General features: G+C 43.8%; 2 protein-coding genes across 2 annotated transcripts in view; both read right to left on the bottom strand.

Moving 5' to 3' along the window:
* Nucleotides 1-1,664: 1,664 nt before the first annotated feature.
* On the bottom strand, nt 1,665-5,056 carry LOC109614657 (zinc finger protein 501-like). Its single transcript, XM_010865994.3, has 2 exons — nt 4,431-5,056; nt 1,665-2,953 (listed from the first exon to the last, which is right to left on the bottom strand). Exons 1-2 carry the CDS (start codon nt 4,849-4,851, stop codon nt 1,887-1,889), a joined length of 1,488 nt encoding a protein of 495 aa, XP_010864296.2. The 5' UTR covers nt 4,852-5,056; the 3' UTR covers nt 1,665-1,886.
* A 2,621-nt stretch (nt 5,057-7,677) lies between these two features.
* The window catches only part of sdk1b (sidekick cell adhesion molecule 1b), a 283,277-nt gene continuing 269,364 nt past the window's right edge, over nt 7,678-21,590 (bottom strand). Inside the window, 10 exon segments of the mRNA XM_034294030.1 lie at nt 7,678-8,235; nt 8,316-8,445; nt 9,678-9,798; nt 11,472-11,603; nt 12,591-12,755; nt 14,233-14,358; nt 14,467-14,628; nt 16,450-16,587; nt 16,794-16,980; nt 19,939-20,054. Of these exon segments, the coding sequence (XP_034149921.1) occupies nt 7,909-8,235; nt 8,316-8,445; nt 9,678-9,798; nt 11,472-11,603; nt 12,591-12,755; nt 14,233-14,358; nt 14,467-14,628; nt 16,450-16,587; nt 16,794-16,980; nt 19,939-20,054 (1,604 nt within the window). The 3' untranslated portion in view covers nt 7,678-7,908.

Raw genomic sequence — 21,590 nt, 5'->3', positions numbered from 1 at the left:
CAACCCATCAGGTCATGTAATCAGAATACTTTATAACCCATTCGGAAACAGACCTCAACATGACGGCCTGCTTATGTGGGATTGGATGCTATAATGATCCCGACCTCTTCTATTAAAGGTCTGACAGCAGGATAGAATTGTAAGTACACTTCATTTTAAAGAACTTTAACTCTTGTCCTATGCGGGTTCAGCTGTTTCTATTTCCGTTTTGTAGCGACACAAACCTCAGAAACGTCATCTTATTGGGAGGGAACTTCATTTGTCAGCCACTGTCTATGGCTTTTCTGCATCACATCAGGAGTTTGAAAATGCTAACCAAAAATACATGCCGACAGACCAGTATATACAACATTTAAATGTAATTGAATTAAACATTCTGGCTTGTAGAGACAATTAAGCATTATCTCAAGCTATGTTTTTTAGAATAATCATACATGGAGTTGCCATGGTAACAGTCTTATGATTAGGCAACACAGACAATAAAACAGAACTCACTGGTGTTATTCAGATCTTCAGGCACCCCCTCCCCATTAAAATCACCTTCCTCTTCTTTTATCATGACATTCATCTCTTCCTTTTTCACTTTTTTAACTGCATTTTCACTTATCACAGTAACATCCTCATGAATTTTGAAAGCTTCTTCCTCTACTTTAAATAAAATGTCTTCCTCGTTCACAATACCACTCTCCCTTTTCACAGTAACATCTCCCTCGACTTTTACTCTGAAAGCTTCTTCCTTGTTTTCTACTGAAATGTCTTCCTTCACAGCAAAATCCTCCTGTTTCACTTCGAAAGCTTCATCCTCTTCAGAAACGTATTCTTCTTTCGCTGTAATTGCCACAATTTCTACTTCGTTTTTAATCGTGACAGACTCTTCTTCTTTCTCTATTACTATAATTTATTTTTCTGTCCAGCAGACCTCTTCAGCAGGATAGGAACAGTTAAGTGAGCTCATGGTGTATTGCTGTAGGCTAGCTATTAAGCTTTAGTGATTTGCCTACAGCTACAGCAGGTAATTTAAAAAGTTAGCTAGCTGATCGTGTACATTTGAAACTCATGGAGTAATGTAACTACACAATACACTGCCGTTTCAAACACTGAGGTTAATACAATCAAATCTTGAAATGAATCCTCATTAGACTGTTTTGAATTATTAACAAGCCACCGACGTGCTTCAATCAGCTGCTGCTGCGTTGTTATTGTTGAAGCAGCAGCCTGTACAGTCCACTAAATTATACGTCACACAGAAAGCGGAAAGAAATACATCGCCCTCTGTTGATCGGAATGGGTAAAGCAATTTAGGAACATTTACTACTAGCGTTTATATTGTAACAAAAGATATTTACATAATTTAAAGAATATCATATACATTTCTAGATAACCTGATATGCATTTCTTACATATAATAATGTCCTGTACAAAGATTCAGCAAAAAAAATATTTTGCTTCAGGTGAAGATTTAGGATACTTTGTATAGTGTACCACCAACATGACCATTATAAAAGCAAAATTCTGAGCATCTGTAAATTTACTTAGTGATTCAATTCAATGTTTCCAGATTCTATGAAATATGACAAACAATTAATGACAATAATGACATTGTTTTCCTTCCCAAAATGATTTACAGACTATGATAAAAAGCAGCATTTAGAAAAAGAGCCTTTATTAATCAGTAAATACATTAGATACAGTTATACTCTATAATTAAAATGACTGTTTCATTACATTCCTACTGTACTCTGTGCCTTTCAATATTAATTAACTGGGTATAACACAAATACAAAGAAGGCAAAATACCCAGTTTTATAAATCTTTCTCTAGTGTGTGTCATGTGATTCTAGGGTCCCTGTGGCTCAATCTCTTTCCACATTACAACAATCAGATCACTACAACATATTTTCTCCTGTGTGTATTCTCTCATGAGATTTCAGGGTTCCAGATTGAGTAAAGCGCTTCCCACACTTGGAACATTTGTAAGGTTTCTCCCCTGTGTGTATTCTCTCATGTGTTTTCAGACTCCCTAATACATTAAAATTCTTTCCACACTGAGTACACGGGAAAAGCTTCTCCCCAGAGTGTGTCCTCTTGTGTGATTTTAGGTACCCTGATGAGGAAAAACTCTTTTCACACTGGGGGCAGTGGAAAGGCTTCTCTCCTGTGTGTATTCTCTCATGTGATTTTAGAGTCCCTAACTGGGCAAATCTCTTTTCACATTGGGAGCATTTGTAGGGCTTTTCCCCTGTATGTATTCTCTCATGTTTTTTCAGAGTCCCTAACTGGTTAAAACTCTTACCACACTGAGAACAGTGAAAAGGCTTCTCTCCTGTGTGTGTCCTTTCATGTATTATCAATTCGGCTGATCGGAAAAATGGCTTTCCGCAATGAGAGCATTTAAAATGTTTCTCGCCTGAGTGTTTTCTTTCATGTTTTTTCAGTTCCCCTGATCGGTTAAATCTCTTACCACACAAAGAGCACTGGAAAGGCCTCTCTCCTGTGTGTATTCTTACATGAATTTTCAATTCCCCTGATCTGAAAAATCTCTTTCCACACTGAGAGCATTGGTAAGGCCTCTCTCCAGAGTGTGTTCTCTTATGTGATTTCAGGGTTCCTGAAGAGGTAAAACACTTTTCACACTGGGAGCAATGAAAAGGTTTCTCTCCTGTGTGTGTCCTCTCATGCGCTTTGAGATGTGATGACTGAATATAATTCTTTCCACACTGAGAGCATTGGTAAGGCCGCTCTCCAGAGTGTATTTTTTCATGTAATTTCAGGTACTCTAATAAGGAAAAACTCTTCCCACACTGAAAGCAGTCATATGGCTTTTCTCCAGTGTGGATTTTCTCATGCCTTTTCATGTGCCCTAACCAGTTAAAGCTCTTTTCACACTGGGAGCAGTGATGTCTTGCAGGGTGGGATGAGTCAGGCTCTGGTTCCTCTGAATCTGGTCTTTCTCCTGTCAAAGAGAAACAGAATCAGGGATCAGGGTCATATACACTACGTAAAAAATGAAGAAAACTGTCTGAAATGGGGACAGATGACCAGCAGACATTTTCCAATAATGCTTTTGCAAAACGCTTTGCTACAATATGCACTAATGAATATTACCCTGAATAAAACAACCCCATGATTAAAGAGTGATTCCATCAAAAGAGTCCATGTGAATATTTTTTTTATATCTCAAATTGTTCTGGCAATTAGATTTTTGGATAAAAGAAAATATGAAAAGTGGCAATTTGATACCCTTTTTTAGAGCTATACCTCCTGTAAGATTATATGATTTAGCATAAGAGTCTGAAAACAGGCTGATCATGGGCAACCCAAATCTATTATGAAATACACACTTTACTGATCCTCCGCAAACTGTCCTAAACAAATCGGACATGTATCAGCCGTCACAGACTGCCAGCTAGTGTCCCGTCCACATGACCTATCACACGTGTTAAAAAGCTAAACCTTCCAAAATACCTGGCTCTGAGTGTCCAGCCTTTTGCCACGGTTTGCTGCTACGGCATGTTCGATCATCACCTAGCTGCTAAAAGGCTGTCAGCCGAGTTGAGTGGGCAGAAATACCACTTATTTGCTTTGTGTGAAGACAATCAAATAAACACCTTAACTGCTTTTGATTGTTTAGGCTACCATATGGTTTGAAAGTAGACTGACATCAACCATTCAACAGATTGTTACAGGCTTGGAAAAGAAAGTGCTAGGCAGAACATGATCAAAGCTCATTACTTTGAGTTACAAGATCAAAACTTGTGCAGGACAGATGTCCTCCTCCTGCTCTGCTGCTCGGTCTAGCTCAATCATAGCTGTTGGTTTATCAATTAATTCAAAGGGCACAGGTGCTGGTGAGTATTGAACACTTTAATAAGACAGAGAAAGGCTTGGCGAGATTTGCTTCAGAGGCAGGTCTTCATCATCAACTCTCCCGAGCCTGGGATTGACCCCCATCACGTCATCAGGGAGACAAGTCCCACCTAGTCGATTTTAACATCAGGAAGGACATGGTTTTAAGTCTTACCCTTTGACTATACTGAAATGGCGACTGCCTTCAATGGCGATGTCAAGCAATGTTTATCCAACTCTATTGGCTCAATAAGCAGAACTAGTGGCCATGACTGACTTTTGCATTGTGGTTTGATGTGTCTACTGCTTTAAAAGAAGATCTCAATGTCATACTTGTTGCTGCCCTCTCTTCATTAGAACCCCCTTGGATTCCAACCTGCCGATAACAGTTCTCCCCTCCCGACTATAGCCTAAGCTAATTACTGGTTGAAAAGGTATTTTTTCGGTGGACCATTTTAAATTAAAGTAATCACAATAAGGTACTTCATTTTTACCCAGGATTAGACTTTTTAATTAAAACAGTGGCATTTGGTGTTTTAACACATTAGTACAGAACATATTCAAGAATGTGAAACAAAACTCACTGGTATTGATGCGATGTCCCGCATCTTCCAGTTCCAAAGTGTATATCCTCTCCTCATTCACGCCAAAAGCCTCTTCAGATTCTTTATCCTTAACAATCCTCTCCCCCTCCTCCTTTTTAACTTTTTTATCTCCATCCTCTTTTTTGACCGTAACAAACTCTTCTTTTAATCTAAAAACGTCCTCTCCTTTAACAGAAATGTCTTTTTCCACGGTAACATTAGCCTCTTTCACAGTAACATCCTCCTCTTTCACCCCGAAAGCTTCCTCTTCTGTTAACGAAACTTGTTCGTCTTTCACTGTAATATCTACTTCTATTTTAACTGTTAAATCCTCTTCTTCAACCTCCTCTTTCACGAGACCTGTCTTCTCGGGCCAGCAGACCTCTTGTTTAGCAGGAGGGGAGCAGTTTAGAGAACTCATATTTGTGGGTGTTAGCTAGCTACCTAGCTACTCAGAAATTAGCGTAGTGAATATAAAAGCAAATGCAAAACCGTATAAATTTGCAATCTCATTACAACACAAATGTCTATGCACACAAATGGTCTAAAGCTTCAACATGTTCGTATTTGTTTGTTAAAAAACAACCTAGCTAACGTAAACGTAACATTCGTGGCTACTTTCTTCTTCTGAGGTTTATTAGCGTTTGTCAATCAAAGGTGTTGGTACATTACTGCCACCTACGGTACAGTGTGTAAATAAAGGCTCCAAAAAAGTATGAATAGTAAAACATGACCACCTTTAGCTTCCATCGTCTTCAACATTCGCCCGTTGTGTATTTAGAGACCTTCTGCCATCTCAGTATTTGTGGCCACAATCCACTGACCTCTCTGATAACAGGTTTTCACCAAAATAACTGCCTCTCACTGGAGTTCAGCATGTGAGAATCCCTGGAGGTCTTCACACAAGTTTATTGTTACTGCTACTCTGTTTAGTTTTTGTTCCTCAGACAAAAAATGGACCAAAACAAGACCTTTCCTTGATACTCATGCAGATTCTTGGTCCTCAAAGGATCACCCAAATACGTGTTGTTTCCAAATACCTGTTTCCAAAATAATTGTTGTCACCCAAATACTTGCTGTCCAAATATTAGTTGCCACCCAAATACTTGTTGTTGACACACACATACTTGTTGTTGTCCAAATATTTGTCACCAAAATACTTGTTGTCACCCAAATACTTGTTGTCACTCAAATACTTCATGTCACTCAAATACTTGATGTCACCCAAATACATGTTGTCGCCCAAATAAATGTCTCCCAAATACTTGTCACTCAAAGACTTGATGTCACCCAAATACATGTTGTCTCCCAAATAATTGTCACCCAAAATGAATTTAAATTTTTTAAATCTGTCTTGCTTTGTGTCTGCATTCAGTGCAATACTGTCTTCTTGTTCCCCTGCCCTGCCCACCACTTCTTATAAACATTCTCGGTTGGTTGTACTGATTCTCCATTCACCCCTCCCCTCTGCCAGAATAATCCCCTCCCCAATCAGATCAGATCTGGATATTTGCAGGAAACTTCCAGCAATATACAGCCTGACAACACACACACACACACAAACACAGACACTAACACACACAGAGCCAGAGATTGACTGTTTATTAACAGAGTGCATATGACAACCAAAGGGATGACAACATCACCATTCTTCACTTAATGTGACATTCAGCCTCTGTCTACCGTCTCTCCTTTCTGGAGGTAATGGAGGGATGGAGGGATTAATGGAGGGATGGATGGATGGATGGAGGGATGGATGGATGGATGGAGGGATGGAGGGATGGATGGAGGGATTCATGGATGGAGAGGGAGCAAGGAGTGCTAACAGAGATTTGTTGGTGCTGCTGGGTACCTTTCTAGTACTGTATTTCCTAACATGTGGAGAACTATGTAGTAGTACTGTATTTCCTACCATATGGAGAACTATGTAGTAGTACTGTATTTCCTACCATATGAAGAACTCTGTAGTAGTACTGTATTTCCTACCATTTGGAGAACTATATAGTAGTACTGTATTTCCCACTATATGGAGAACTATATAGTAGTACTGTATTTCCCACTATATGGAGAACTATATAGTACTGTGTGCTAATAAACAGATTGCTGTGTCAGACTCAGACTAGTACAGTAAAAAGTTCCTTCTGTACAAAAAGACGTAGTGAAAATATACACATGTGGTCCACACAGATCCCTGTGTACAGTGACCAGAGAAATGAGTTGACCATCAAAATAACATTAAATCAACACTAGACAGAAGGACAGTGTCGATTCCAGTGTAGCAACACATCATGAACCAGGGCATTAGAGGAGCGGTCATGTCGCAGACCAGAACCCCATTCCCTGGTCAACCCCACAACGCTTCCACTGACAGGAGTGAAAGATGGAACAGGGATCAGACACACATACGTTTAGGTGTAAAACTAAACAAATGAAAGAACAAAGGTAATGATGGCTTAAGTGCTCTCAACTCTCCTCCTCCTCTTCCTCCAAGGCAAGCCAGAGATGATTATCGATATACTTCTAATTCCTGGGTTTTAAGTGCTGTTTCAACAGCTTCAGTGTCTTCGGTGTTACCCTGAAAACCTTCACCTCCACCTGCTTCTTCCAACACAGTGTTCAGTTCCACTGTTCATGGTTCCAAGCTGTGACCTCCTTCTAACAGTTCCGGTCTGTGACATCACTTTTCTATTAGGTGACATCACTGTTTCAGTCTGTGACCTCACTTATCCAGTAGTGACATCACTTTTCTGTTCTGTGACATCACCGCTTCAGTCTGTGACATCAGTGCTTTAGTCTGTGACATCACGGTTCCAGTCTTGACATCACTGTGGCAGTTGTGAAATCACTTTTCCATTCTGTGACAGTGCAGAACCACACCCATTCCAGAGACTTGTGAAATGTGTGTGTGTGTGTTTGTGTGGGTGTGTGTGTGTGTGTGTGGGTGCACGGGTGCCTGTGTATGTACAAAGTGAGGTCTCAACAGTAAGTCTTTGACTGATTAAACACACACGTTGGCACTGTGTTATGACTGGAACATGAACTAACAAGGCAGAGAGGGAGAAGTGTACACACTAACAAGTATACACTAGGAGGTATACAATAAGATATAAACTTAGAAGTGCACAATAAACAGTATACACCAAAAAGTGTACTCTAAGTATACACTAACTTACTGTATAGTGGGGGAGGGAGACGGGGGAGGGGGTTGAGGGGGAAGAGAGAAAAGGGGGAGGAAGAGATAGAGAGGAAGAGGAGGGAAGAGGAAGGAAGAAGGAAGAGAGAAGGAGGGCTGTAAAGAGAGAGGGGGGAGGTGTAGGGGAGGTGTGTATAAGGTAATGTATTCATGCTCCTCCTGTCTGTCCTCCTGTCGGTTTTTCTCCAAACTTCATCTCCGCTCCGTGTCGGTGCTGACGCGTGTGCGTGTGTGTGTGAGCTGATGTGTGTTTGTGTGTGTGCACGGTTGACTCGTGCGCGCCCCTCAGACGAAGGAAGAGAAGCCGGTGATGGGCGTGCGCGAGCCGGGCGGGTTGGTGCCGGGGTTGCCGTGTGTGTGCGGCAGTGTGTGTGTGTGCGCCGGGAGGCCCGCCGGTGTGTACGCCCCCCCGGCACTGTGCTGCGTCACCACCGTCTGGTAGTACGGCTCGGCGTCGGCGCTGGCACACTCCTCGTAGGCGTAGGGCGGACTTAACCCCTTCAGGCCCTTGGGCTGCCTCTTCCAGCTGTTGTAGTAGGTGGGGTCAGACATGTAGTGGTTCACAAACGAGTGTTTAGGGTGCTGGTCGTCCTCGTAGTCACTGTCCGTCACCTGGAGGGAGGGGGGAGGGTCAGTGGGGGAGGGGCTGGGTGTGTGTGTGTGTGTGTGTGTGGGTGGGTGTGTGTGTGTACCTCGGATCCTGACATGTCAGTTGGTTTCTCTATAGTGGTGCTGTCGGTCAGAACCGCTCCGTTGTTGTAATTATTACACAGATCCTCATCTGAGTAGTGGAGACCCCCAGGACTGGGCCTGGGAGGAGACCTACACACACACAGAAAAACACACACACACACACACACACAGAAAAACACACACACACACAGAAAAACACACACACACACACATGCATGTTTAATTAGCTAGTTAAATGACGACACCATATTGGGAAAAAAAATCTAGATTTTACTAATGTTAGAACTTACTCTAAACTTATCCCTAACCTAACCCTAACCGTATCCCCAATCTAATCCTAAACTTATCCCTAACCTAACCCTAACCGTATCCCCAACCTAATCCTAAACTTATCCCTAACCTAACCCTAACCATATCCCCTATTCCTAAACTTATCACTAACCTAACCCTAACCGTATCCCCAACCTAATCCTAAACTTATCCCTAACCTAACCCTAACCATATCCCCAACATAATCCTAAACTTATCCCTAACCTAACCCTAACCATATCCCCTATTCCTAAACTTATCACTAACCTAACCCTAACCGTATCCCCAACATAATCCTAAACTTATCCCCAACCTAATCCTAAACTTATCCCCAACTTGACAATAACCTTATCCCCAATTTAACCCTAACATAACCCCAACTTAACCCTAATCTTATCCCCAACTTAACCTTAACCTTATCCCCAACATAGCTCTAACCTTATCCCCAATTTAACCCTAAACTTATCCCCAACTTAACCCTAACCTTATCCCCAACTTAACCCTACCATAACCCCAACCTATCCCTAACCTTATCCCCAACCTAACCCTAAACTTATCCCCAACCTGACAATAACCTTATCCCCAACTTAACCCTAACGTAACCCCAACTTAACCCTAAACTTATCCCCAACTTAACCTTAACCTTATCCCCAACATAACTCTAACCTTATCCCCAACTTAACCCTAAACTTATCCCCAACTTAACCCTAACCTTATCCCCAACTTAACCCTACCATAACCCCAACCTAACCCTAACCTTATCCCCAACCTAACCCTAACATTATCGCCAACTTAATCCTAAACTTGGCCCCAACACTTAAGCCAAACAATTGCCTTTCATCCAAATGTTGAAAGATTCCTCACTAGTCAAATATTTCTGATTCAACCACATTTTGGGGACATTTTGCCCCGATTTTTGCCTGAATATTTTCCCCAAATTTGTCTATTAACAAAAGCGTGCCATGACCAAACACCCCTCTTCTCTGCTCCCTCTCTTCTTTCCCCTTTCCCTCCTCCATCCCTTTCTCTCCTCCGTCTGTCTCGTTCTTTACCGGGTTCCATTCTTCTTCAGGAACGAGCTTCTGCTGTTCAGGGTTCTACTGTTGAGTTCCAGAGCTGTGAAGCCTCCGTTGTCAAGGGTGACGGAGTCCTCCACTGTTGACACCTGTTTTCCTGAGAGGGAGGGGGGAGAGACAGAAGATGGGGGGGAGAGGGAAGGGGAGAGAGGGAGAGAGGGGGGAGAGAGGGAAGCAGAGACAGAGGGTGGGGAGGAGAGGGGAGGGTGGGGAGGAGAGGGGAGGGGGGGGAGGGAGGGAGGGGGGAGAGAGGTTTGGGGAGAAAGAGGGAAGTGGAGAGAGAGGGAGGGAGGGGTAGAGAGGGAGGGGGAGAGAGTCGATATGTTAACCAAAACAAACCACAACGAAGTTCCCTGGAACAAACAGATGAAGTAGCTTGTCTTCCATCCAACTGGCTACAGATTCCATGAAGAAAATAAGCAAATGCTCCCTCTAGTGGTGAGTTTCCAGCAAAAACACTGCCAGCAGCAAAAAGAGGTAAAATTAGCCATGTCCCATCGAATAGTTTTTTCAAGGCAATATACAGAACAGAGATATTTCTCCACCATATCCACTGAACAGAGATATTTCTCCACCATGTCCACAGAGCAGAGATATTTCTCCACCATGTCAACTGAACAGAGATATTTCTGTCCATGTCTTTTACACAGGGATTCTGTAATGGGGGACATGGTGTTACTCTACGGAAACAGCGTTTGTGATATTCATTTCGTTTGGGATCCCTTCTCTGGCCCCGCCCCCCTCTCCTCTCAACTTCCCTCCCTCTTCTCATCTCCTGAGGTTGTTGCCAGGGTTTCCATGGTCACAGAAAATAACTCTGTCCCAATGTAATCGACCCAGTGCAGGAAGGACACACACACACACACAGACACCCACACACACACACAGACACACACAGACACACAGACACCCACACACACAGACACCCCCCCCCCCCCCCACACACACACACACACACACACACAGACACCCACACACACAGACACCCCCCCCCCCCCACACACACACACACACACACCCACACACACACACACACACACACACAGACACCCACACACACACACACACACACACACACAGACACCCACACACACACACACACACACACACACACACACACACACACACACAGACACCCACACACACACACACACACACACACACACACAGACAGACACAGACAGACACACAGATAGAAACACACATAGGAAGACAGAATTAGACAGACAGGTATGTTAGTTGTTACCTGAGGTACAGCTCTCTCACACAGACAGACAGACAGGTATGTTAGTTGTTACCTGAGGTACAGCTCTCTCACACAGACAGACAGACAGGTATGTTAGTTGTTACCTGAGGTACAGCTCTCTCACACAGACAGACAGACAGGTATGTTAGTTGTTACCTGAGGTACAGCTCTCTCACACAGACAGACAGACAGACAGGTATGTTAGTTGTTACCTGAGGTACAGCTCTCTCACACAGACAGACAGACAGGTATGTTAGTTGTTACCTGAGGTACAGCTCTCTCACACAGACAGACAGACAGGTATGTTAGTTGTTACCTGAGGTACAGCTCTCTCACACAGACAGACAGACAGGTATGTTAGTTGTTACCTGAGGTACAGCTCTCTCACACAGACAGACAGACAGGTATGTTAGTTGTTACCTGAGGTACAGCTCTCTCACACAGACAGACAGACAGGTATGTTAGTTGTTACCTGAGGTACAGCTCTCTCACACAGACAGACAGACAGGTATGTTAGTTGTTACCTGAGGTACAGCTCTTGCGGTTTTGTCCGTGCAGCAGGAGGGTGAACACCAACATCAGGACCATCATCAGACCAACCAAAGAAATGACCAGTAGGAACCACCACTCCTCATAGAATGGACGGTCTAAAAGGGCTATGGAAAGAGGGAGATAGAGGGAGAGGGGGACATGAGGATAGAAAAGAAGGGGAGAGAAAGGGAAAGGGGGAGAGAGATGCAGAGGGGGAGACAGAGGGAGAGTGGGAGACAGATAGACATATAGAGAGGGAGAGAGGCAAAGTGAGGGACAAACACAGGAAAAGGGAGAAGAAAAGAGATTGAGACAACAATATGTTAATTATGAATATTTACACCAAGAATTGGAGTTCAGATATTTACAGTGAGAGATACCAATAATGTGAATTCCACAATCTGTTAGGTGAAACCAGAGACAGTCAGTCTGTTAGGTGAAACCAGAAACAGTCAATCTGTTAGGTGAAACCAGAAACAGTCAGTCTGTTAGGTGAAACCAGAGACAGTCAGTCTGTTAGGTGAAACCAGAAACAGTCAGTCTGTTAGGTGAAACCAGAGACAGTCAGTCTGTTAGGTGAAACCAGAGACAGTCAGTCTGTTAGGTGAAACCAGAAACAGTCAGTCTGTTAGGTGAAACCAGAAACAGTCAGTCTGTTAGGTGAAACCAGAGACAGTCAGTCTGTTAGGTGAAACCAGAGACAGTCAGTCTGTTAGGTGAAACCAGAGACAGTCAGTCTGTTAGGTGAAACCAGAGACAGTCAGTCTGTTAGGTGAAACCAGAGACAGTCAGTCTGTTAGGTGAAACCAGAGACAGTCAGTCTGTTAGGTGAAACCAGAGACAGTCAGTCTGTTAGGTGAAACCAGAGACAGTCAGTCTGTTAGGTGAAACCAGAGACAGTCAGTCTGTTAGGTGAAACCAGAGACAGTCTGAATGGTGTTGCTGCTTCAATCTGACACTAGATGACAGCAGAGTGTAACGTGGCAACTAACACCAGAGATCAGGTTTGTCTGTGTGTGTATTTGGGTGTATACGTGTTGGGTTGGTGTCTGTTCGGTGTGTAGTTAATGTGTGAAAGCTGTGTTTATGCGTGTCAGGTGAGTGTGTGTTACCGGCGAGGGAGGCGGAAGGCGTGCTGGGTTCTCCGTAACCGTAGTGATTGACAGCAATGACACGGAACTCATATCCGACCCCCGACCTCAGACGGTCCATCTCCACAGTAACCGACCGGCTGCTCGGGGGGAGGAGCCTGATGAATGAATCCCATATCCCTTCATCTGGAGAGAAAGAACAAGGAGAGTGAATGTCACAGGAAGTATAAATGTCACAAGAATTCATTTGAAGGACAGAAGAATAGGCAAGAAAGATAAATATTTAAAGCGAATCAACTGAAAAGAAAATAGTTGGACCAAACTAATATAGAGAATAGAGTATTTCCTGTCTACTGTAAATAAGAGTCTTTCCTGTCTACTGTAGAGAAGTGAGTCTTTCCTGTCTACTGTAGAGAAGTGAGTCTTTCCTGTCTACTGTAGAGAAGAGAGTCTTTCCTGTCTACTGTAGAGAAGAGAGTCTTTCCTGTCTACTGTAGAGAAGAGAGTAATTCCTGTCTTCTGTAGAGAAGTGTCTTCATTAGCCTAAACCTAAAAGTGATGCAAATTCTAACAATATTCCCAATCGTAAATTTGACCCTAAATCTAACTTCTCACCTTTGCCCTCATGGGAACCAGCAGAAGGTCCTAACAAGGGCAATTCTTTCTTGTTTTATTATTCTTTTGAGGACTTCTGGTCCCAATCAGATGGTGAAATACACAGCCACACAGGCCTACACACACACACACACACACACACACACACACACACACAGAAACACAACACAGCCGAACAAACCTACCCACACACACACACACATTCAGAAACACAACACAGACACACAGACCTACACACACACACACACAGAAACACAACACAGCCGAACAAACCTACCCACACACACACACACACACACATTCAGAAACACAACACAGACACACAGATCTACACACACACACACAGAAACACAACACAGCCGAACAAACCTACCCACACACACACACACATTCAGAAACACAACACAGCCACACAGGCCTACACACACACACACACACACACAGAAACACAACACAGCCGAACAAACCTACCCACACACACACACACACACACACACACACACATTCAGAAACACAACACAGACACACAGACCTACACACACACAGAAACACAACACAGACGAACAAACCTACCCACACACACACACACACACACACACACACATTCAGAAACACAACACAGCCACACAGGCCTACACACACACACACACACACACACACACACAGAAACACAACACAGCCGAACAAACCTACCCACACACACACACACACACACACATTCAGAAACACAACACAGACACACAGACCTACACACACACACACAGAAACACAACACAGACGAACAAACCTACCCACACACACACACACATTCAGAAACACAACACAGCCACACAGGCCTACACACACACACACACACACAGAAACACAACACAGCCGAACAAACCTACCCACACACACACACACACACACACATTCAGAAACACAACACAGACACACAGACCTACACACACACATTCAGAAACACAACACAGCCACACAGACCTACACACACACACACACACACACACATTCAGAAACACAACAGAGACACAAACACATGTCACCTCACCTGAAGGACGAGCCTCAATGACGTAACCTATAACAGGTCCCGCCCCCGCGTCTCCCTCTGACCAATGAAGGGTCAGTGCAGTGGAGGACTTGGTGATGGACATCTCCATGGGCGAACCAGGGGTACCTGGGAAACAAAGGAAGGGGCATTTTACGCATATAACAGACACACGCAGATGCGCAAACACACTCGGTTGCTTGCACACACACACACACACACACACTGCGTCCTTACCTTGCAGCGGCTGAGCCGTGATGTTGCTGAGAATGGCCGGTCCATAGCTGACGGTCCGGGCCTGGACACTAAAAGTGTAGGTCACTCCTTTAGTTAAGTCTCTGACCTTCAACCAGCGCTGCCAACTTCCCTTCACATCCACCGCCACCACCCGGCTCACGCCTACACAACATGAAAAAACTGTTGCAGTGAATACTGTGAACCACAACATAAGGGTTGGCTCCAAATGAACTGTTGCAGTGAATACTGTGAACCACAACATAAGGGTTGGCTCCAAATGAACTGTTGCAGTGAATGCTGTGAACTTCAGACGGTACTTTAAACATTGAACATCAGTGAGTACTATGAACATTGTGAACATCACTGAGTGCTCTACACACTGTAAACATCACTAAGTACAGTAAACATTGTGAACTTCAGTGAGTACTGTATACATTGTAAACTTCAGTGCGTACAGTAAACATTGTGAACTTCAGTGAGTACTGTATACATTGTAAACTTCAGTGCGTACAGTAAACATTGTGAACTTCAGTGAGTACTGTATACACTGTAAACTTCAGTGCGTACAGTAAACATTGTGAACTTCAGTGAGTACTGTATACATTGTAAACTTCAGTGCGTACAGTAAACATTGTGAACTTCAGTGAGTACTGTATACATTGTAAACTTCAGTGAGTACTGTAAACACTATGCAGTGTTATGTGAAAGAGAGCGGCATCATTGCCATGGAGACAAACACACATCATGTGGTTTGGCCTGGTCACAGAACTGCTTGGTAAGACCCGACTAGTAGCCCATTAATACCAGGGAATGTTAGGTGTCTGGGACTGTGGGCTATCATTAATATTGGGACCAGGCCTGTTGGCTGTCACTCAGAATACCCAGAATGCTTCACCCTGCTGTAGTTCCGCTCATTAGATATTGTGTGCGTTGACTGTTTGCTATTAGATGTCCTCACCATTTGACAAGCTAATGGGAGGCTTTAGCAAGCTAACTGATCAGTAAAAGGGACTGGGTGGTCCTTGTTTTGGTCATCTACTCAGCATTCCTGTAGCATTAGATGGAGCTGTGTGCATTAATGAAATAGATGCCTGTCTCTAATAGACACCTATCTCTACTAGAAACCTGTCTCTACTAGGAGCCTGTCTCAACTAGGAGCCTGTCTCTACTAGGAGCCTGTCTCAACTAGGAGCCTGTCTCAACTAGGAGCCTGTCTCTACTAGAAGCCTGTCCCTACTAGAAGCCTGTCCCTACTAGAAGCCTGTCTCTATTAGAAGCCTGTCTCTATTAGAAGCCTGTCTCTACTAGAAGCCTGTCTCTACTAGAAGCCTGTCTCAACTAGGAGCCTGTCCCTACTAGAAGCCTGTCCCTACTAGAAGCCTGTCTCTATTAGAAGCCTGTCTCTACTAGAAGCCTGTCTCTACTATAAGCCTGTCCCTACTAGAAGCCTGTCTCTACTATAAGCCTGTCCCTACTAGAAGCCTGTCTCTACTAGAAGCCTGTCCCTACTAGAAGCCTGTCTCTATTAGAAGCCTGTCTCTACTAGAAGCCTGTCCCTACTAGAAGCCTGTCTCTACTAGAAGCCTGTCCCTATTAGAAGCCTGTCTCTATTAGAAGCCTGTCTCTACTAGAAGCCTGTCTCAACTAGGAGCCTGTCCCTACTAGAAGCCTGTCTCAACTAGGAGCCTGTCCCTACTAGAAGCCTGTCCCTACTAGAAGCCTGTCTCTACTAGAAGCCTGTCCCTACTAGAAGCCTGTCTCTACTAGAAGCCTGTCTCTACTAGAAGCCTGTCCCTACTAGAAGCCTGTCCCTACTAGAAGCCTGTCTCTACTAGAAGCCTGTCCCTACTAGAAGCCTGTCCCTACTAGAAGCCTGTCTCTACTAGAAGCCTGTCTCAACTAGAAGCCTGTCTCTACTAGAAGCCAGGTGTATAAGTGTGTATATGTGAGTGTGTGTGTTGTGTATGGGTGTGTGTTAGTTACCCTGTACAGGCTGTGTGGGTTGGTAGACCACCCTGTACCCCTCCACCACTCCATTAGGAGCACTGGGTGCCCCCCAGGAAACGTTGACACTCCATCCCGTCACCTCGGAAAACAACAGGAAACTGGGCTGGCTGGGGGCTAGGGGGAGGATGTTTTCATTAATATACAGTGTAAGAACAGACACACTAGGAACAGACACACTAGGAGCAGACACACCAGGAACAGACACACCAGGAACAAATAAACCAGGAACACACACACTAGGAGCAGACACACCAGGAACAGAACCAAACCAGGAACAGACACACCAGGAACAGACCCACATCCTTCCTGTGCAAACCTACCAGCCTGTAGCGTCTTGGCGCTTCGGGGTTCGCTGGGCGGGCCATCCCCGGCCGCGTTGAAGGCAGAAAGTGTGACGAGGTACGGAGTGTAACACGTGAGGTTGGCCAGTCGAACACGCGTGTCAGGAACAAACACCACGGTCACCTTCTCCGTCTGGTTCTGGTAGTCACGCTGCCAGTAATGGACCTAGTGACATCACAGGAAACAGGAAGTTACACACAAGAAGTTATGTTGGAAAATTTGGAAGTATTTTTTACTTTCTTCTACCCTGAAGTATGCACTAGTGAAGTGAAGTGTACACTAGTGCAGCGAATACTAGCTCACTACCAGTGTACACTTCGCCCAGGGGGTTAGTGCTCACTTACTGGGGAAGGAATCAGAGCCCAAATTACACCGTTTACGTATTAGCAATACGGAGCAATGTGGACGTATATAACAGAGTAGCATGATATTAAAGGAGCAATGTGGACGTATATTACAGAGTAGCATGGTATTAAAGGAGCAATGTGGACGTATATTACAGAGTAGCATGGTATTAAAGGAGCAATGTGGACGTATATTACAGAGTAGCATGGTATTAAAGGAGCAATGTGGACGTATATTACAGAGTAGCATGGTATTAAAGGAGCAATGTGGAAGTATATTACAGAGTAGCATGGTATTAAAGGAGCAATGTGGACGTATATTACAGAGTAGCAAGGTATTAAAGGAGCAATGTGGACGTATATTACAGAGTAGCATGGTATTAAAGGAGCAATGTGGACGTATATTACAGAGTAGCATGGTATTAAAGGAGCAATGTGGACTTATATTACAGAGTAGCATGGTATTAAAGGAGCAATGTGGACGTATATTACAGAGTAGCATGGTATTAAAGGAGCAATGTGGACGTATATTACAGAGTAGCATGGTATTAAAGGAGCAATGTGGACGAATATTACAGAGTAGCATGGTATTAAAGGAGCAATGTGGACGTATATTACAGAGTAGCATGGTATTAAAGGAGCAATGTGGACGTATATTACAGAGTAGCATGGTATTAAAGGAGCAATGTGGACGTATATTACAGAGTAGCATGGTATTAAAGGAGCAATGTGGAAGTATATTACAGAGTAGCATGGTATTAAAGGAGCAATGTGGAAGTATATTACAGAGTAGCATGGTATTAAAGGAGCAATGTGGACTTATATTACAGAGTAGCATGGTATTAAAGGAGCAATGTGGACTTATATTACAGAGTAGCATGGTATTAAAGGAGGAATGTGGACATATATTACAGAGTAGCATGGTATTAAAGGAGCAATGTGGACGAATATTACAGAGTAGCATGGTATTAAAGGAGCAATGTGGAAGTATATTACAGAGTAGCATGGTAGTGTGTTATTAAAGGAGCAATGTGGATGTATATTACAGAGTAGCATGGTAGTGTGTTATTAAAGGAGCAATGTGGAAGTATATTACAGAGTAGCATGGTATTAAAGGAGCAATGTGGATGTATATTACAGAGTAGCATGGTAGTGTGTTATTAAAGGAGCAATGTGGAAGTATATTACAGAGTAGCATGGTAGTGTGTTATTAAAGGAGCAATGTGGACTTATATTACAGAGTAGCATGGTAGTGTGTTATTAAAGGAGCAATGTGGATGTATATTACAGAGTAGCATGGTAGTGTGTTATTAAAGGAGCAATGTGGACGAATATTACAGAGTAGCATGGTATTAAAGGAGCAATGTGGACGAATATTACAGAGTAGCATGGTAGTGTGTTATTAAAGGAGCAATGTGGATGAATATTACAGAGTAGCATGGTATTAAAGGAGCAATGTGGACGAATATTACAGAGTAGCATGGTAGTGTGTTATTAAAGGAGCAATGTGGATGAATATTACAGAGTAGCATGGTATTAAAGGAGCAATGTGGACGAATATTACAGAGTAGCATGGTAGTGTGTTATTAAAGGAGCAATGTGGACTTATATTACAGAGTAGCATGGTAGTGTGTTATTAAAGGAGCAATGTGGACGAATATTACAGAGTAGCATGGTATTAAAGGAGCAATGTGGACAAATATTACAGAGTAGCATGGTAGTGTGTTATTAAAGGAGCAATGTGGACTTATATTACAGAGTAGCATGGTAGTGTGTTATTAAAGGAGCAATGTGGACGAATATTACAGAGTAGCATGGTATTAAAGGAGCAATGTGGACGAATATTACAGAGTAGCATGGTAGTGTGTTATTAAAGGAGCAATGTGGACTTATATTACAGAGTAGCATTGTAGTGTGTTATTAAAGGGAGCTGCCATTAATTCTATATCAGAACGAGCTGATAATAACAGCAGAATGAACAGCCTTTGATTACCTAATAATTGCTGAACTGGAATAATCTAATACAGAATAGTAGGGAAAATGGATTCGAAAACTCTGCTAAAGTAATTTCACTTCTTCTCCCCCTTCACTTCTTCATTTCTTTTTCTCCATCTTATCTAACCTCTCTCCCCTTTCTCCTCTCCTCTCTCTGTCATTTTCCCCTCTCCTTTCCCCTCTCCTTTCTCCTCTCCTCTCTCTGTCATTTTCCCCTCTCCTTTCTCCTCTCCTCTCTCTGTCATTTCCCCCTCTCCCTTTCTCTCTCGTTCACACCACTCCCCTCCATTTTCTCCTCCCCTCTCCTCTCTGTCCCATGTTTCTCTCCTTCCTTCCTGTGTGCTCCTCATCCTACATCATTCTGTCTGTCTGACTTTTAATGTTCCCTTGTTCCCTCCTCTGTAATCAGGGTTCAGTAGGGAACAGAACCCTCCGTCTCATTCCTCTGCTCAGCTAATACCGCATTCACTTCACTTTTTTCCTCTAAAAATGAATGTGTCTACAGGAGTACTGATAACCTTGTGTTTGAAGTTCTAACCCGGCTCCGAGAAGAGGCGAGGAAGGAGAGGGGAGCAGAGAGGGGGAGGAGAGGGGGAGAAAGTTCATGCAGCATGTCTACATTTTAATAAAAGCCTTCTATCTTTCCCTTTGACTCCAAAAGAGAATCTGCGTAAAAATGTGAAGCAGTGTGTGTGTAGTACACACGTGTGTTAGACTGTAACCTTAGTTAAGTCTATTGTGCGTGTGTGTGTGCGCAGAATGATGATGGAGGTGTGTGTGTTACCTTGTATCCCTGGATGAGTCCGTTGTGTGTGTGGGGGGGTGGGAGGTCCCAGGTCACCTCCAGCAGATTAGGAGATAGAGGAAGCACTCTGATAGATTCAGGGGGTAGAGAGGGGGCTGGAGAGAGAAGAGGAGACTGTTAGAGATGGTCAGAGAAACAGCCTCCGTTAGAGAGATGAAGAGAGAGAGATGGGGAGGGACAGGTCTGATGGAGTGAAAGCTACACCAAGATTAGCATAAATGAATCTCTCATTCATGTTATTGATTGTTTCTAAACAGACATACCTCCTGTGTGAACAGGATTTGACAGTGTTAACTGACCTTCCAGTGTTGGTCAGGAGGTTGGCCTCCTCAACCAAAAAAGTATAGTTCAGGTTTTGTTCTGTGAGAATGTTTTGAACCCAAAAAAAACCCAAACTAAAATGCTTTTACTTATGTATTCTGTTCCATTGTATTTTTGTTAAACCAGTCTCCTGACCTTGTTCACATAATTCATTTCCATCATACACATTCCATAATCCTCCCAGGTCTTTTCACCTCTTCGTGGCACATGAGACTAAATGTTTTGCATCTTCAACAAAGTAGTCCCCTGAAAACATTTGACATGGGACCTCTTCCACGTGTCTTTATGCCTTCGTGATGTCCCTTCTTCTCCAAGCACTGACGTCTTCATTGATCAGCCATGTTGGTGAAATGAGGATCAATGGAGGTTAATGATGTGCTAACAGGCTTCTTAGTGAATGCCAGTTGGTGGTGTTAAAGCTCAGGTCACCACATTGTGCCACAGCTTGCGTGCCGGTGGTTAATGGGGGTAATCAGCAACACACAAAGTCCCCTTATTCCCTCTGTATTCTTGTTGTAATTGATATCAAACCACCCAGGCTGGGCCCTAAGGACACACACACACACACATCCTAAGGCCAGACACCAGGGCATATCTCCCTGTTTCATCATTATCACCTCTCACTGCCTCCGCGTGAAACGTGTGGCGCCTGCCAAGAGCTTGAAAACACACACGCACACACACACACACACACACACGCACACACACACACTGCCTGGTTGAGTGTGACTGAGGTGATTGAAGAGGAAAGTGTGAGATTGGTCTGTCACTGTGGGAAAGAACATAGGAATATGCTTGTATTAATATCTGAGTGTGGCGGTATGTGTGTGTGAGGAAGAATGTGAGTGTGTGTATGGGAGAAAGTGTGTGAGTGAATGAGTGTGTGAGGCTGTGTGTGTTTGTGGGGGGTGTACATATTTGCGCTCCTGTCCATCTAATGGATTCTTTGGTGAAAGTTAAACAAGGTTGGACTGTCATTACAGAACGGATGACCTCTTCCTCTCTCACTCACACACACACACACACACACACACACACACACACACACACACAGACAGACACACACAGACACGCATACACGTAGAAGAGTGAGGCTTTCAAAGTGATGATGTCATTTTAGAGGATGAAGTACAAAAGACAAATTGGGGGAAGAGAGAGATGAGAAAGAGGGGTGAGAGACAAGAGAGGGAGGGAGGGAGGGGGAGGGAGGGGGGGGGCAAGGAGGGAGGGAGAGAGGGAGGGAGAGAGGGAGGGAGGGAGGGGGGAGGGACGGGGGGAGTGTTGTAAGGTGTTCTGCTAATGAGATAAGA

Source organism: Esox lucius, chromosome 9 (assembly GCF_011004845.1).
Source record: "Esox lucius isolate fEsoLuc1 chromosome 9, fEsoLuc1.pri, whole genome shotgun sequence".
NCBI classification, from domain to species: domain Eukaryota; kingdom Metazoa; phylum Chordata; class Actinopteri; order Esociformes; family Esocidae; genus Esox; species Esox lucius.
This window is presented reverse-complemented; position numbering and strand designations above follow the sequence as displayed.